Source organism: Mugil cephalus, chromosome 2 (genome assembly GCF_022458985.1).
Source record: "Mugil cephalus isolate CIBA_MC_2020 chromosome 2, CIBA_Mcephalus_1.1, whole genome shotgun sequence".
NCBI lineage: Eukaryota > Metazoa > Chordata > Actinopteri > Mugiliformes > Mugilidae > Mugil > Mugil cephalus.
Genome location: NC_061771.1, coordinates 6,554,806 through 6,570,268, shown reverse-complemented (window position 1 = coordinate 6,570,268; position 15,463 = coordinate 6,554,806). Strand labels below are relative to the sequence as shown.

The 15,463-nt window shown below is 41.5% G+C and overlaps 3 protein-coding genes across 4 annotated transcripts; 1 reads left to right on the top strand and 2 right to left on the bottom strand.

Annotated features, from left to right (window-relative positions):
• The first annotated feature begins 218 nt into the window (after positions 1–218).
• knop1 (lysine-rich nucleolar protein 1) lies at positions 219–3,579 on the top strand. Its single transcript, XM_047578273.1, has 5 exons — positions 219–323; positions 1,249–2,460; positions 2,545–2,616; positions 2,742–2,810; positions 3,130–3,579. The coding sequence occupies exons 2-5, from the start codon at positions 1,297–1,299 to the stop codon at positions 3,433–3,435; spliced, it is 1,611 nt and encodes a 536-aa protein (XP_047434229.1). The 5' UTR covers positions 219–323; positions 1,249–1,296; the 3' UTR covers positions 3,436–3,579.
• Positions 3,580–3,771: 192 nt separating this feature from the next.
• exosc1 (exosome component 1) lies at positions 3,772–9,130 on the bottom strand. Of its 2 annotated transcripts, none has more exons than XM_047578275.1 (8): positions 9,051–9,130; positions 8,091–8,206; positions 7,843–7,917; positions 7,643–7,731; positions 7,513–7,546; positions 6,287–6,337; positions 5,864–5,948; positions 3,772–4,753 (listed from the first exon to the last, which is right to left on the bottom strand). In XM_047578275.1, exons 1-8 carry the CDS (start codon positions 9,076–9,078, stop codon positions 4,647–4,649), a joined length of 585 nt encoding a protein of 194 aa, XP_047434231.1. In that variant the 5' UTR covers positions 9,079–9,130; the 3' UTR covers positions 3,772–4,646. The 2 variants fall into 2 exon arrangements, with proteins under 2 accessions (XP_047434231.1, XP_047434232.1); XM_047578276.1 differs by lacking the exon at positions 9,051–9,130 and adding an exon at positions 8,505–8,789.
• A 709-nt stretch (positions 9,131–9,839) lies between these two features.
• pgam1b (phosphoglycerate mutase 1b) lies at positions 9,840–12,329 on the bottom strand. The gene is made up of 4 exons (XM_047579013.1): positions 11,926–12,329; positions 10,933–11,207; positions 10,676–10,856; positions 9,840–10,502 (listed from the first exon to the last, which is right to left on the bottom strand). The coding sequence occupies exons 1-4, from the start codon at positions 12,062–12,064 to the stop codon at positions 10,333–10,335; spliced, it is 765 nt and encodes a 254-aa protein (XP_047434969.1). The 5' UTR covers positions 12,065–12,329; the 3' UTR covers positions 9,840–10,332.
• Positions 12,330–15,463: the final 3,134 nt, after the last annotated feature.

Genomic DNA, 15,463 nt, shown 5'->3' with positions numbered 1-15,463 from the left:
GAAGCATTCAACACTCACAAACAGTGCACATATAGGGGGACTATGTATAAAAAATAAAAGTTGAGGATGCAGACAGTGCAAAAAAAAACAATTTCATTTGATGTGCATTTAATGGTGTATGCACTATAGATACAGATAAAACTAACAAATACAATCAAATTAAAACGATGATTATACCTGTTGAGCTGCTAGTTCTTGTAACTCCTGGACATCGCACGTTCGTTGCTACGGACGCCGCTCTTGTCGCCACAGGAAAACAGAAGCTACTTCCGGGTCAAGAAGGGAAACGGTATCCACGTGAATTACTTTGTGAAGTGTACAAAGTAAGTAAACGACTTCCTAAATGTGCATGTTGTAACTCATTGTACATTTTCAGCATACTAACCTAACATATTGGCTGACTGATTAGTTTGCTTCTTCACCAGTTTAACTTTTTAGCCGCTATTTAGCTGTTAGCTAGCTAGCATGGCTGGTAGCGTGATGCCATGATCTTCACATTCTGCGTGCATAGCACTAACTTTATCTGGATTTATTCCATGTTAGTTTGTCGTTATAGCACACATCATGTCCTGTCACTTAGCGTTTTCAGTCTGAAACTTCTTCAGATAACATGTTGGTTTAATTTTAATTTTAATCTGTGCTGATCAGGTCACTCTCAGTTTAATTCGACATGAAAATAAAAATTGAGGTGTATCTGAGTTCAGATAAAAAGGACCTGCAGCAGTACAGTGAGTGGCCTTCAGGTGCACCTGCAAGCGCTCTGTGTAACCTCTAAGTTGGAGTCAGCAGTAACACCTACAAACAGCATGTCACATGTGCCATTTATAATTGTCAAGCAATAAGTTTGTGTATTTAAATGGTCACAGCAACTTTTCTCTTTGGTAGATCTACATGCATTCTGATTTTTAATCAGCTGTCAGGAGACTTGATGTAATCTTTGAAATTAAGTGTGACACTGGGGAAGCTGGGCTGCCGCACAGGTTGGTCAGACACAAGTTTGGATAGACACATATATCTCTATATATTAGAGTGTAAGAAGTCCCCCCCCCCCCCCAAATCTGCTTGGTTCCCTGCAACTGTCTCCACAAAGAGACATCAAACAGCAGTCGCATCCAGCCACTTTTGGTTCATGTTTATTAGTGTTAGTGTAGAGTCACATTTGCACAAAAATAGAATGTCTGTGAATCTTGCTTATACAATTTAATGTCAAAGGGGAAGTAACTGCAGTGACTGTTTTTCTTTCACCAGACACGCCAGAGGTCTGTTGCTGTGGAGAGGCAATTGGAAAAAGTGAAGATGAAGATGGTTAAAGACAATAGTGAGGAGAATCATAGAAAGAAGGAGAAAAAACACAAGAAGAACAAGAGTCTTTATTCAGTGAGCCAAAACGGCATTATTGATGACAGTAGCCCGGTAAGGGTGAAAAAAGAGAAGAAAACTAATAAGGTCGACCTTAAAGTTGTAGAAGAAGAGTCCTGGGATGAAAGGCATGAGAAGGAAGAGAAGAAAAAAAAGAAGAGGAAAATTGTCTCTGATTCTTTGAATGATGCCAGTGGTTCCAATGGAGATGATGAGAGAGTCACTAAGAAGAAGAAGAAGAAGAAGAAAGAGGAGCTGGTGGCTGACAATGACAATCAAGTCGAAGCTGCACAAAGTTTAGTAACAGAAGAAGTGGAAAAGAAAGACAAGAAGAAGAAAGTAAAGACTAAGTCTGTACAAATGAGTCCAGAAAACAAACAGATAGAAGAGGAGGAAGAACAAAAAGTTGGGAAAGACAACATGCCAAAGAAAACCAAGAAAGGAAATAAAAATGTTTTAGCTGTAAGCACAGAAGAGATTATAGAAGTACCAAAAGAAAAGAAAAAGAGGAAAAAGGAAAAGCAGGAAATTATGGATGGAATAATCACAACAAAAACAAAACAGAAAGCTGGGTCGGCTGGAAATGGAGTGCAGTTAGAAGCACTAGATGCTGAGGTTGATGAGAAAAACATGAAAAAGAAGACAAAGAAAGCAGCCAAAATGAAAGAAGGTGGAGTAGAAACACCTGAGATCAAAGTTAGCAAAAAAAGAAGCAAAGCATCATCAGATGGGGAGGTGGAAGATGACAAAACGGGGCACAAGAAGAAAGAAAAATCCACCAGCATAGAGGAAGGGACAACAGAGTTACAGAAAAACAGAAAAAAAGAAAAGTGTAGAAAAGGGTCTGCTGAGATTGTTGAGGTGGAGGAGGAGGAGCCAAAGAAGAAAAAAAAGAAAAAGGCAAAGAGAGAGGAGGGAGAACCACAATTAATTATGCACGAAGAAGTTGATAGTGTTGTGACCGTGGCAGCAGACAAACCAAGCAAAAAAAGAAAAAAGGAAAAGAGCTCTGCTCAGGTAGAAGATGTGGGTGATGTTGGAGAGGAAGCTGGTGCAAAAAAGAAGAAGAAAAAGGTCAAAGAAGAGCAGGATGGCCCTCAGGTTAGTGTATTTGTCAAAAGGATGTGGTCGCATGGTTGTGACTTTAATTCTGTGGAATGGTTAGTCACACAATTTGTGTTTCAGGAGTGTCCCCAAGTAGACGTGGTTTTCCTGTCGGAGAAGAAGGGAAACACTGATGAGATGACCATCAACCAGGTAACCAGGGCTCTCATAGTTGTCTGTATAGTTATTTATAGTGTTTTAAAAATGACTGCCTCTGTGAATTGGTATTTCTACATTACGCAGTAGACCTTAATCAAGTGTGTTGTCGTTTGTTGTAGGAAAGAAGGCAGGCTTTACAGATGGAGGTTGACAAAGCCTCTCAGCCTCGACAACCTGAAAAACCTACGGTCAGTTCTTTCTGCGGGGAATAAAACTCTGGAAACTCTCTGTGACTTTTTGCCTCAAATGATCCAAGTTGTGCTCTTGAATCCTTGAGACTTGTGCAAGATTTAAAGAGTTGGTGTAGTGGAAGCAGAGATATGCTGACTTTTGGGTACTACTGAGGGCAAAGCTGCCGAATTGTAGCTTTTGTAAGCAGCACATTGCCTAGTAATCATCTTTCCAGTTTGTACCTCTGGCTTTCAGTGTTGTCTACAACTCAAGTTCTGACATATGACTAAGTCACCCTGATTTTAAGGTTTGAGCCCGATCTTCTCTGTCCCGCAGGGTTTCGGCCAGTGGACCACTGCCCAGTTTGACAGCTCCCAACAGCAGCAGAAGTTCCTCCGGTTGATGGGCGGCTTCAAAAAGGGTTTCCAGCCGGCCGGGGGAAGCACTGGAGGTGGAAACATGGCACTGGGAAAGGACGCACAGCAGCAGCTGCAGCAAGGACTTCTGGGAGAGTTTGAGCGAGCCCAGTCCCGAAGAATTGACTTCAGTAACAGGGGGGCAGGACTCGGGTTCACGGCACCATCCAATAAGAAGTTCTCCATTGACATCTCTGCGTGTCGGTCCGTTCGCTTCGATGATTGATTGGTGGGGTTGGTGTCGAGTATGAAATTTGTATGTAGTGTTTTTTCCCGTTAATATCCGTCGTCCCAGCTCTGCATTCATCTTATTGATGTAGTAGTGTAAATAAATGCTTCTTAGTGAATAAAAAGAAGTTCCAGTTGTAAATATTGTACAGTATATTAAATGCAGTCCTACATAAATGGACTCATTGTTTAAGCTTTGAAGTAAACAGCTGTTTCAAATCTTCAAGGGATTCATTGTCGTAATGCCTTCTACATATTCCCTTTGTTAAAGACAGAAGTTTTGACTCATAAATACAATGGTAAAAAGTGATGGAAAACAAAAAGACAGTGAAGATGGTTTCGATAGTCACTTTATTTCATTCTTTCGCTTGACTTAAAGGAAAGAAAGAATTTTTAAAGCTCATGTTCACTACAAAGAAAACCAAAGCATCACTGCTTGCTTGTCATTGGCTCATAATAGTTCACTTATGCAAATATGCTGGGAAACAATATTTGACTATCGTGTTGTACTTCAGTATTCCGTGGATGGTAGCTGTGTTGTAAATCTTATTCAGCCGTGGACAATTGTTGGTCGAGAGGAATAAGTATGAATGAGTTTCTGGATGAAAATATCTTCCAGGTAAATGGATACTTTTCTTAAAACAATAATAATTAAAAAGGCAGGTTAGTGGCTTGTACATGACATCATGCAAAAACAGTTCCCTTGACCAACCTGATGATCTGCCATGTTACTTAATGTCAGAATACTGAGACAATCCTGCATTTGTGGGAAAAAATAAACTTTATTCATGAAATGCAAAATTCTGATGTGTAAAGCTTTGTGACTGTTTGGTAATATCCTGAGCGAACTGATACAGTTCTAATCAGGCTGTCATCAGGGAGTTTAAAGGCAACTGAACACCCATGTTTGATGCAAAAACAGCCACTATGCATTGCTAGGAACATGTCCTGACAAGTTTTGCAGTTTGGCCTCTTCCGTGTTTTTTTTAAAGTGAGCACAATAAAAGGATGAAAAACTGTGCGCAGAGATTGCTATTTTAAGAAAAAACACTTTAGAAAGACATGAAACCAGAAGAGAAGCCAATGAATCGCACATCGCCCAGACTCGCAGAAAACATCTGAAACAAGCTGGCAGGCTACTTGACGACGGTGACTGAGGAAGAGGGGGAAATTGTGTGTTCCTTGTGATGGAGAGAACTCCCAGGACCCTCATGCCTGTAGATACTCAGGCTGAACTCGCGCCACTTTGCGGAATTCTTTGGTGTGCGTTTGAGGGCACTGCATCTCACACCAGCTGATGGGGATCATCTGGGCACCTGGTTTACGGAGAAATGTGTTGGAGATGAGAGGAAATCAAGACATGCAAACAATATTTCAACAACTGACTGAGGTCTACATGAATGTTCAATACAGGAGACCTGTTCACACTTCGTCTCTATCCCTCTACAGTAAATGTCGGCTTTTATCTGCTGCTCCAGTCTTTATATTCATTGAAATTCTGTCACGCTGTCATGTTGCCTTCTTCCTCTCCATCTCCACTCCATCCTAGTCATCTAAGGGTGTCAATCAAAGTCTATCTGAGTAGCTACTCTACAGCCACAAACCTCGATACTCCAGACAATATTATTATTGCCTACTACCATGATCTCTGACTATGCTTTAAGATGGTGCTTCTGACAGGAGTCTAACTGCTAATATATTTATTCTCACAAGCTTTTGCTACTTCTTTTGCCATTTACTTCCAAATGATTTCTCCTTCTTGAAGTAACAATACAATGTGGCTAGATGCTAATTAGCTTGTGGCTAGCAGGTGCAGGTTTCATCATATTTACCACTGCAGTTTTAGCATATTGGCATGTTTACAGCGGTTGTGGGAGAGTTATTTTTATCTTATTTTTACTAAGTATTAGAGATCTATTTGATATGATTTTGAATACATTCAATAGACTCTCTTCACAGATGTTTTGGCTTCTCACACTAGGTAAGCACAAGTGGAATTTATCCTGGTTTAGTTTTACTAAATGTAAAAGTAAGCCTCAATAATGCTGCCCTTATCAATACTGTGCTTTTCTTATAGGGACAAATCAACATGTGTCACATGAAAAGAAAATCTATTTATTGGTTTCAGTTTCAACACTACCACCTCTGTCACGTGTTGTAAAATAATTGGACTGAAAGTCATAACGCTCACCTTTAAAATAAGAAATGTGTTCAGATACTACTATATTTTAACACTGTTTTGACTGAAATTGTTTGATGGCACTCGGTGTGTATGTAGCAAGTCTTCTTTTGCAACATTCAAGTGACAAAATCATCATATCATCTCTTCTCTGTCCTGTTTCCTGTACTGTTACTCTGCAGCTTTGCACCACCTTGTGTTCAGATGGTATACTACTAATTGGTGCAGTGTTGCCTGAAATCCTTACCTGCTTCACTGTGTGCCACCACCACCCCCAGTTCATTCTCTGCTGTTGTCAACAGGTAGTTAGACTGAACGTCCCCGAGAGATATCTGACATCCCAGGTCAAGGTAACACCAAATATTACTAAATCAGACATGAATATGATACTATTTACAGCTGTTGTGGTTAATTTGCTTGTTGTGAGGCACATTTGGTGTATTTAAACGTGTTATTAGTGTCACTGTTATAATCTCACACCTTTTAATAAACATTCCCAGAGAACGGGGGAACAGATAAGAACGGTGTTTTAGTAGGGAATGTGTTTGTTGTACCTATGTCTTTTTATATTTTAGGCAGTTCAGGTATGACCTGAATAGTTCCCATAGGTGAGGAATGAATTTCATCTTTCATTCTTGAGAAAGGCATGTATTTGTCAGATGAAGGATACAACTTTTGCCAAGACAATGTCACCAGGTCGGAAGCTTTTGTATGTCTCCACCTGCAACAATGAAGGAAGACAATTAACACTAAGCATACCATCTTAATTGAATTTGGTATGAATGAAAATCTCATACGTTCTGCAAAAGAGAGGAGTTACAGAAAATGAAAGAATGAAATGAAGAAGAAAGAAAATGTTAAAGAAATAGTTCCAGACACTCAAACAACTGCAGTTGCCTTTGTTTTAGACCTTGACAACTAAAAACTCTCATAGACGAGGAAAACATACAAACAAAAAGACAACTAAAAATGAACTTTGTTGAGATGTTGTTCTAGCCCCATAAGGGCTATGGAACAGCAACCTAATGGTCACCATTTTCCAAAACCAAGGCATTGGTTAATGTCTGTGACCCTAGTTTTTGTGTCTGTCCTGAACGGTTGGCACAAACTGGACTTCTGATGCCAGCTTTTCCACCGAATCAACATAATGAATGAGTCATTCAGTGCGTTTACATGCCAAGCTTAATCGAGCTATGCTCAAAATTCGACTTTCTCACTACAGTCCTTTTTACAGTCCAAGTTTACACGCAGCGCAAGAAAATAAAATAACTGTTCTCCTCTTTCACAATAGATGGCGATACGTGTTTTTTCAGCGGGTTAATACCACGTTAATAGGCTCGCTTTCCTTTCGACCTATTATGTCATATAATAAACTAGAGGTGGACCAGCATTTCAAACAACAACCAGACAGATAATAGTACATTTTTTAATCTTGTATGTAATTTTTCGCGTTACTTCTCGTGCAGGTAAGATGCCGTTATCCCTCAGACGGTTCTTCTAGCGGCTGTGTTTATCTTCTTCTTCTACTGCGACCGGCTTTCTTGGATGTTTTTTCACACGTACGTGTGCGCTGACCACTGGTTTTAGTAATTGTGGCATGTTTTTGGTTCAGACACAGTTACGTGTGGTAGCATCACAGTCGACCTTTGTTCTGTGAGATAGAGTTGGAGTGTCCATACTTTAAAAGAAGAAAGCGGTAGATACTGAGGGAAGGCAGAGCACAGAAAAACAGAAAGGACTGAAAAGTGCTGTAGACTTTCCATGTGTGAACAGTTTTTTGTGTAACTACTCTCATATCCACACAGGGAAGACAAAAGATATACGCGGTAGCTTTGTTTTAAAGTAAACAGGAGGGAACAGGGAAGGATCTGAATGAAGGGATGAATTCAAACGCACCTTGTCTTTCTCTGTTGCGCGCACATCTTCTTTTCTGTAGAGCCCGACAGAGTAAGCACTTGTTTAGCAAAAAGAATAATACGACGGTAAAACTGTTCTTTACCATGGGGTCAGTTTAAAATAAAAATACCTGATAGTCCCTCTGAAGCGGTCCTTCAGCGGTGTGGAGCCTACGTAAAGGATGTGCACTTTTGCGAATCTGGGGTTGATGCTGGTTACCTGCACAGGTGAAAACAAACAAAAAACACAAACCACCTTCATAAATCTACACGCTGTCTCTGTTAATCTGAACATCCCATAGAAACACAGCATCTGACACTACGGCATTACCTTGCAGGTGACTATTGCTCCTACATCTGGCAGTAGCTGCGTTTCTGTTTCCCTCACCACTGAGATCACCGGTAACTAGGAAGAGACGAAAATAATGCACACACAGGTCGCACAAAGCTCAGTTTTGACGCGGAAAACACAGCACTGCACACATACCTCACTGCAAGGGAGAAATGGACCTGTTTCAGTCACAAACACTGCACAAATACCTTCACTCTGGTACGACACACACCCACCACAACGCTCACCTCCTCTCCCTCGTTTTTCCTGAGCACGTAGCCTGCTAGTGAGGAGTATATGTAGCCGTGCCGCATGTATACTCCTGTGCCTGGAATACAGTCTTCTACACTGCATAGTTTGTCACCTGTGCACAGACAAGAGGAGACGGAGGTAGAGTCAATAGATGAAGTTCAGAGCAACTGTGAGACTGTGGTAAAGTGTTATAACATGGGAGAGTTTCGGAGGCGGAGGTGGACCATTCCTGCAAACATCAGCATAAAAATAATACAGTTCTTGACATGCATCATCAATGAAAATTCAAAATTATCTTAACAGAACAAGTGCGTTAGAGTTGCAGAGCAGTGCTAAGAATGAACCGTAAATAAACTAGTAAATTCAAAAACTGCCCATTACTTAAGTGTAGTATTTTAACCAGTCATTACCATCAACGTGAAATGCTAATCCTGCACGGTCTTTCTAAGCACTGATGATTATGTTTCCCAGAAAGATAAACACAGTTGGAGTACAGTGTGTTATCTTTTACGACTCCCTCTGTAAACCTTCGGGTTTCCCATGGGTGCGTCAAAACAAGCGAGCAAAGGAATGTGTTATCCAGCCTGAGGCGATGGGCAGGGCTGCTGATGTTACCATGGAAGGTAAAATTCAGCTATCGCAGCTCTGCAAATACCAACAAACAGCCCTAAAACAACAGCCCCGGAGTCATCAGTTCCGTCTGATATTATGCTACAAGCAGTCGTTCATTTACAATCAATGCAGCGGTGGATGTGCTGGAAGCCGAAGCCCCACTCCACGCATGGCAGCTGCAAATAATTAACACGAGCCTACACTGTCAGTCTGCGCTTTAACCACGTTTTTAAGCAACACAGACGCAGATATACAACTCAGTATGCGCTGAATGTTACAAAGCCGTCTAAAGTCGGGGGTTAGTACACACGAAGTGGTAGTAACAACAATTTTCCGGGACTCACCTGGAACACACAGCTTCATGGGCGACATGTTTTCGAGAAGAGCGTATCGGCGACCTGATTGGCCGTGACGAAAGCTACGAGTCGGCTCTGATTGGTCCGTTTCATAGTAGGCGGAAGTAAACGGAAGACGGAAACGTTTGCCATGATTGTTGAGGCACACATGGGAACATTGGGGCCGATCGGGGCACATGCGTGGCCATGTGTTCACCTAACTATGCATACAAATGAAGAGGACTGACTATCTTTTTTTCTTCATTTTCTCAAGTCCATACCTGTTCCAAGTTGGTTGTTATTACATAACATATAATATACCTTTATAATTAATCTTGTAATAATAATAAGGGCAAAATTATCCTATTTAAATGCAAGTAGGAAGGCTGTAAGGCAGACAAAGATGCACAAGTGCTGTCCCCCAGTTTAAACTGGCAGAATCTGTCATAGTACAGATAGAAGGGGTTCCCTTGGGGAGTTAGCGAATGCTGATTTGAACACGTTCTAAATGTCTTATTGACCAATCAGATTGCTTGGTCGGAAATACTTGTTGTATAATATTAAATAGTCAATGCACTGTAGGGCCTTCATAGTATTAAGTGTGTTTTTGGTACTCATTGCAAAATCTGCCATAATGTACCCATCTGGGAATCCCATTCACCTTTCTCATTTTTTTCCTTTAACGCTTGTCTTTCCTGACAGCGTCCCCTTGTTTGTATTTGTAAAATACAAATTTCTGTATCATGTTGTGTGAAGTAAAGAATGAGTAGCTGTGCAGAAATGACACTGACAAAAAGATTTCATCACATAATAGCTCACAACATTTATTCTTTTGCACACAATGCCACAGCAAACAAAATTCAACAGAGCAAATCCAAGTGCCCCTTGAACAACAGCCAGTGTTTCTATATAGGTTGCACTGTTTCCAACAAGCTTCACCTAGCATGGGTTGTAAATGGGAAGGAAGGAATACCTGGGACGTCTCTGTAGGGTACTCTACGGTTGCTGGTCCCTAAGATTTACATTTTGGTAAGTGCTCAAAACATATTACAGCTGATATCTTAGTCTAATTATGAAATGCATGTTTCAGTATGTCACAAAGTAAAGACCAATCAAATCAAACACCGGATTGTACGTTTTTGTGAAAGCGGGTTATTATTAAAATAAAGTGCACATTGTGTGACTGTGTGTGAGAGTTTGTGATGACACAAACAATAAATGACCTTTTTTCTTTAAAACTTGATGAAAGAACAGCATGTGATTGATCTGTACTCTCAGAGGAAGGACAAGTCTATTTCTTGGCTTTGCCCTGAGCAGCCACCGCTTCCATGGCCTTCTTGACTGTCTCCTCGTCTCCCAGGAACTGCATGGGTCCAATAGGCTTCAGGTTCTTGTCCAGCTCGTAGACAATGGGGATGCCTGTGGGGAGGTTCAGCTCCATGATGGCTTCCTCTGACATCCCTGGAAAACAATGACAGATGTGCAGTGGTTACAATCCAAGCTTATGGCTGCTGTAAGATGGCGTGAATTTACAATTTAATAACATTAAAACAATTAAACTTTCCAGAATTTATCAGGAGATCGACACTTTTATTTCTGAGTGACCTCTCATCAGCCTCCATTCTGACTCTTACCCTCAAGATGCTTGACGATGCCCCGGAGACTGTTGCCATGGGCAGCAATCAGCACCCTCTTTCCCTCCTTGATCTGTGGAACAATCTCTTCATTCCAGAAGGGAAGAGCCCTGGCAATGGTGTCCTTGAGGCTCTCACAGCTGGGGAGCTGGTCCTCTGTGAGGTCAGCGTAACGCCGGTCCTGCAACAAGACAGCGTTTGTTTTAGCACTGATGTAATACGGTACTGTGTGTCTGAATTAGTGAAAGAGCTGTCACCTTGCTTATGTTCTGATAGTAATCGTGTCCCTCATCCATGGGAGGGGGAGGAATGTCGAAAGATCGCCTCCAGATTTTGACCTGGGCCTCGCCGTGTTTGGCTGCCGTTTCAGCCTTGTTGAGCCCAGTCAGACCACCGTAGTGGCGCTCATTGAGGCGCCAGGTCCGGTGGACTGGCAGCCACATCTGGTCAATGCTGTCCAGAACAAACCACAGGGTGCGGATAGCCCTCTTTAGGACAGAGGTGTAGCAAATATCAAATTCATACCCAGCATCTGGGACAAGATGGGGAGGGAAAACAATGAAAAGATTAAAAAAACCATAGAACTGAAAAACTGCATACAAAACATAGTTCTTGAGATTTGAAGATGCATTTCCCAGGCCCTAACGTTGATTATCAGCATAATCTGTGTCCCTTCCACTAATATTTATGCATTTGTTTTTGCTTAGTCAGTGGCCGTGGGTCTTGTGGGTTTTTGTGTGTGTGTGTTTGGGGCAAACATAACCCCAAAAAATCCAGCACGTTGAGTAGAACATTCTGGTCTTTCGTCCTGTTCTTCCTCAGAGCAAAGATTTTATGATCTCCTATACAAATCCGTGACACCAGGGAGGACACATTTTATCATCTACTGAAAGGTAAACCCATAGAAATAGTTTCTTTCCTGAAAAGTGGGATAACGTGAACTAGAAAACGGGACGGTTATTACGCAGAGGGCGGCCAGACTGTCTGGTTGTGTGTCATCATGAAGAAAAATGGCCCCGCAGGGAAAGTGATCTTCCAAACAAAATGAATGAATTTTCACCGGCCCAGTAGCCCAACCAGAGCAACACATCCATCTCTACTGTCCTACTGCTGCCTTCTCTTGTGTCGCAGTGGGCCCACTGCCCGTTTCCCCATCCGGCAAGGTTGCATAAGCTCTGTCTTGCAGCGGTTTAATCCAATGACACAGAGAAAAGCCCGATTAGGCCCGCTGCCATTCTCTGACACCGTACCTTTCAGGGCCTGTCCTCCCCTCTTCGCCTCATGCTCCCCGGTCTCGCTCAGGTCCGCGTCGAACCAGCCGCAGAAGCGGTTCTCCTGGTTCCAGCAGCTCTCTCCATGACGGATCAGCACCAGCTTATACGCAGCCATCCTCACACCGATGCCCTCTACGCTGTATTTCCGGAAACTTTGGGGCGAACGACTCTTCCTAAACTGCGGCACCGACGCTCTCAGGTTTGTCCCGACTTGGCCGCGACCCCAAAGAAGCCTACAAAGAAGCTGCGGAGTTATTTTAGCGTGGAGTGACTGCTGCTGTGTAGCGGCGGTGAGGTTTATACAGTTGGCTCGCCTGGCCTGGCTGACACTTCTCACGATCCGCGTTACCTTCCTCTCTTCCTGCTGGCTTCCACCAATCAGAGGACGGGCTGCAAGCTCCGGAGGAGGAGAGAGGCAGGAGGATGCGTAAAGCGGCACGTCCACACACCCAGCGGCGCATCCGCCTGTGCACCATGTGGACTGTGTGGTAGAAAAAATCACGAATGCTCACAATTATGACAATAAAATAGTAATCTCAATATACTGATATGTCAAAAAGACACACGACATCGCAAACAAATATCACAAACTATTCACAAGTGTATTTTTTTTTTTTTTTTTACTTAATTGTTATCGACAAAGTCGCTAAAAACGACAACTCAGCATTAGCCGTACAATCACAATAACAGTAAGAAGTAACACTTATTTAATTGTAACCCCGAGACTAAAGTCTTAAGTATGGGAAAAGCATTTCAGAGAATGCACAGCTTGCCACTGCGACAGATCACTATATTACTCACTGGATTTCCAACTGCAGACACATGTTCGCGTACCAGTTCATTAGGTACACTAGCGATTACAAAAGCAGTCTAATATACCAGCACATTTCAATCCAAATAGTGTTGAATTACCACTTTACTGACGCTGTTTCACCATGAACAAACATAAAGGTAGTCATAAGGATGGAGGATCTAAAATGCTGCATTGTTCTATTACACATGTTTTTAGTTTTCACTTCAGTACGTAATGTTTTATCAGGTTATGCTACCCTGAACTGTGGCAGTATTGTGATTTTAAATCAATCTCCCATCCTGATGTAGGCTAGACTCTAGCCGCTAGAGTTATTAAAAAAAAAAAAAAAAAAAAAAAAAACTGACCATTGATTGATTTTTTTTCCATCTGTCTAAGTAGAAAATGGGAAAAAGGTGATTCATAGTTAGAAATCTGAGGCGTGACTTGGGCTTTCCCAGCTATGACAGAGAATTACTCACCAGACTTTTTAACTACAGATATTTGTTACCTCGTGGCGTGCCAATCTCGTGGTTACAAGACAAGGTGCACTGTTGAAATATTTAGTTAAATTTACAGATCTTCACATTTTACCACCCCTGATCCTCAATCTTTTGGAAATGAGGATTAAAACAGTCAACGTCTCAACACTGAAAGAGGGGTATATGTGAGCTGAAACTTAAACTGAACTCATTATAAACTTGTGTTCTATTCTGCCTCCATTACACTATATACAGCAGACATTAAATAAACAAGAAGAGAGGGGGCGTAAATGAGTCTCCATAGCCAGTCAATGACCACACAGGAATTGATCTTCTGTATTTCTCCTATAACCAGTCTGTCTTCAGGGACGCATCACACTAATTCACCAACAAGGTATTTATTGTGACATAGCCTGAATGATATTTGACTGCAAGTATAGCAACATCACATGTTCCTTTTTGCACTTTTATTCCAACAAAGCCTTCTTGTTGCCAGAAGACAATGAGGGAGAATAAGAAGAAGGGAAATCATCCCATATATACACAAACAAACAATATTGGTAATATTACAGGTGTGTAGGCTGGCATACACACTTGAGCCCTCTTCTTTTCTACTGTGGTGATGGACAGGCTGACAGATCAGATTATGCAGGAATGAAAAAGAAGAGGGTTAGTTAAAGGCAGACTTAATACGTGTGTGAACAAGAGGGACACAGGTGGAACAGTAAGGTTACAGGGATCAGAGGTATAGAAGGTGCAGGACTTTATGTACTTAGGGTACAAGGTCCAGAGAAACAGGGATGGTGGAAAAGAGGTGAACAGGTGTGTGCAGGCAGGATGGAATGGGTGGAGAAAGGTGTGGCGAAAGAATAGCATCAAGAATTAAAGTGGTGGTGAGACCAACGATGATCTTTATGGTTTAGAGACAGCTTCAAGGAAAAGACAGAAGGAAGAGGCGGAGGTAGCAGAGCTGGAGATGCTGAAGTTTTCTCTGGGTGTGACCAGGATGTATAGGATCAGGAATGAGTACAATAGAGGGACAACTCATGTGATATGTTCAGAGGAATAGTGAATTTTTTGAAGGATGATGGTGTTACATCTACCAGGTAAGGGGTATCAGGAAAATCAAAGACGAGGTATATGGATGTAGTGTAGGACATGAAAATTACTGGTGTGAGAGTAGAGGATACAGAGGATAGGACAAGATGGAAGTTGATGATTTGCTGTGTGACCTTGAATGAAGGGAACGTGTGAAAGGAAAAGAAGAAGAAACTTGCAGCTCCAGAATATATTGTTCCCCACAGCAAGTCTGGCTGGTAATATGTAGCTGTCACACTACAATGCACCACAGAGCGCCACAGGAAATCATTCCTTCCTGTGGCCACCAACCTGTACAACTCCTCACTCTGAGGGTGCAGAACCCAGAACCCATACTTATTTATAAACATATTTATACTGATAATGTGCAATAACTCATGTTCACTTCATCTCATATACATATTCCTTGTATACTAGGGGACTTCTTTATTATGTACAATAACCCATGTTTACAACTATATACTACTAACTAACTATAACACATGCTTCACTTAATTATTTTCACATACTTGTACATATTTCCTTATATATTCTCCCCATGTGCAATCATTTTTCCCTGCTGTGTAACCCATGTTCAATGTCACTGTGTACTTGTACATATTGTTATATATATATTTCTTATATTGTTTACATTCTCTTACTTATTCTTATTGCCTACATTGCTCTTTGTTCTTAACACTGGAACACTTTGAGTAGGAGCTGCTGTAACGAAAAGTAATTTCCCCCTGGAATCAATAAAATAATTCTGATTCTGGTTCTGTTGACCACTGGCAGTTTCTCACTGCGTGAGATCAGCGTGCTGATCTTAAGACTTTCATTCAAACAGAGTTTCATAGATCTCAATTACATGTATCAAAATAATAATTTATTGGAGAACATTCAGACTGCGTTGCTATTAACGGGGTTGTTATTTATCGCGTCATTCTCAATTTATGATATCTCAAATTAATTCAATTGAAAGCTTTAACATAATGTGAATCTACGGTAAATGACGTTTCTTATACTTTATCAGGTCAATATAATTTGTCGAGATATACCCAATGGATATACGCTATTATTATTATTGCGATTATTCCTCAGCCCCAGAATATCTTTATTGCATCCATGATAAAACATTGTGAACTCTGGACGGTCTGTGTAAGGC

Coding starts and splice junctions, on each gene's coding strand:
- knop1 (XM_047578273.1), top strand. CDS start 1,297: ATGAAGATGGTTAAAGACAATAGTGAGGAGAATCATAGAAAGAAGGAG. Junction 2,461..2,544: donor AAGAGCAGGATGGCCCTCAG/GTTAGTGTATTT, acceptor TTTGTGTTTCAG/GAGTGTCCCCAAGTAGACGT. Junction 2,617..2,741: donor ATGAGATGACCATCAACCAG/GTAACCAGGGCT, acceptor CGTTTGTTGTAG/GAAAGAAGGCAGGCTTTACA.
- exosc1 (XM_047578275.1), bottom strand. CDS start 9,078: ATGTCGCCCATGAAGCTGTGTGTTCCAG. Junction 7,918..8,090: donor GGAAAAACGAGGGAGAGGAG/GTGAGCGTTGTG, acceptor GTCTCTTCCTAG/TTACCGGTGATCTCAGTGGT. Junction 5,949..6,286: donor ACATTGTCTTGGCAAAAGTT/GTATCCTTCATC, acceptor CTGGGATGTCAG/ATATCTCTCGGGGACGTTCA.
- pgam1b (XM_047579013.1), bottom strand. CDS start 12,064: ATGGCTGCGTATAAGCTGGTGCTGATCCGTCATGGAGAGAGCTGCTGG. Junction 10,857..10,932: donor ACTATCAGAACATAAGCAAG/GTGACAGCTCTT, acceptor GTCTTGTTGCAG/GACCGGCGTTACGCTGACCT. Junction 10,503..10,675: donor CATCGTCAAGCATCTTGAGG/GTAAGAGTCAGA, acceptor ATTGTTTTCCAG/GGATGTCAGAGGAAGCCATC.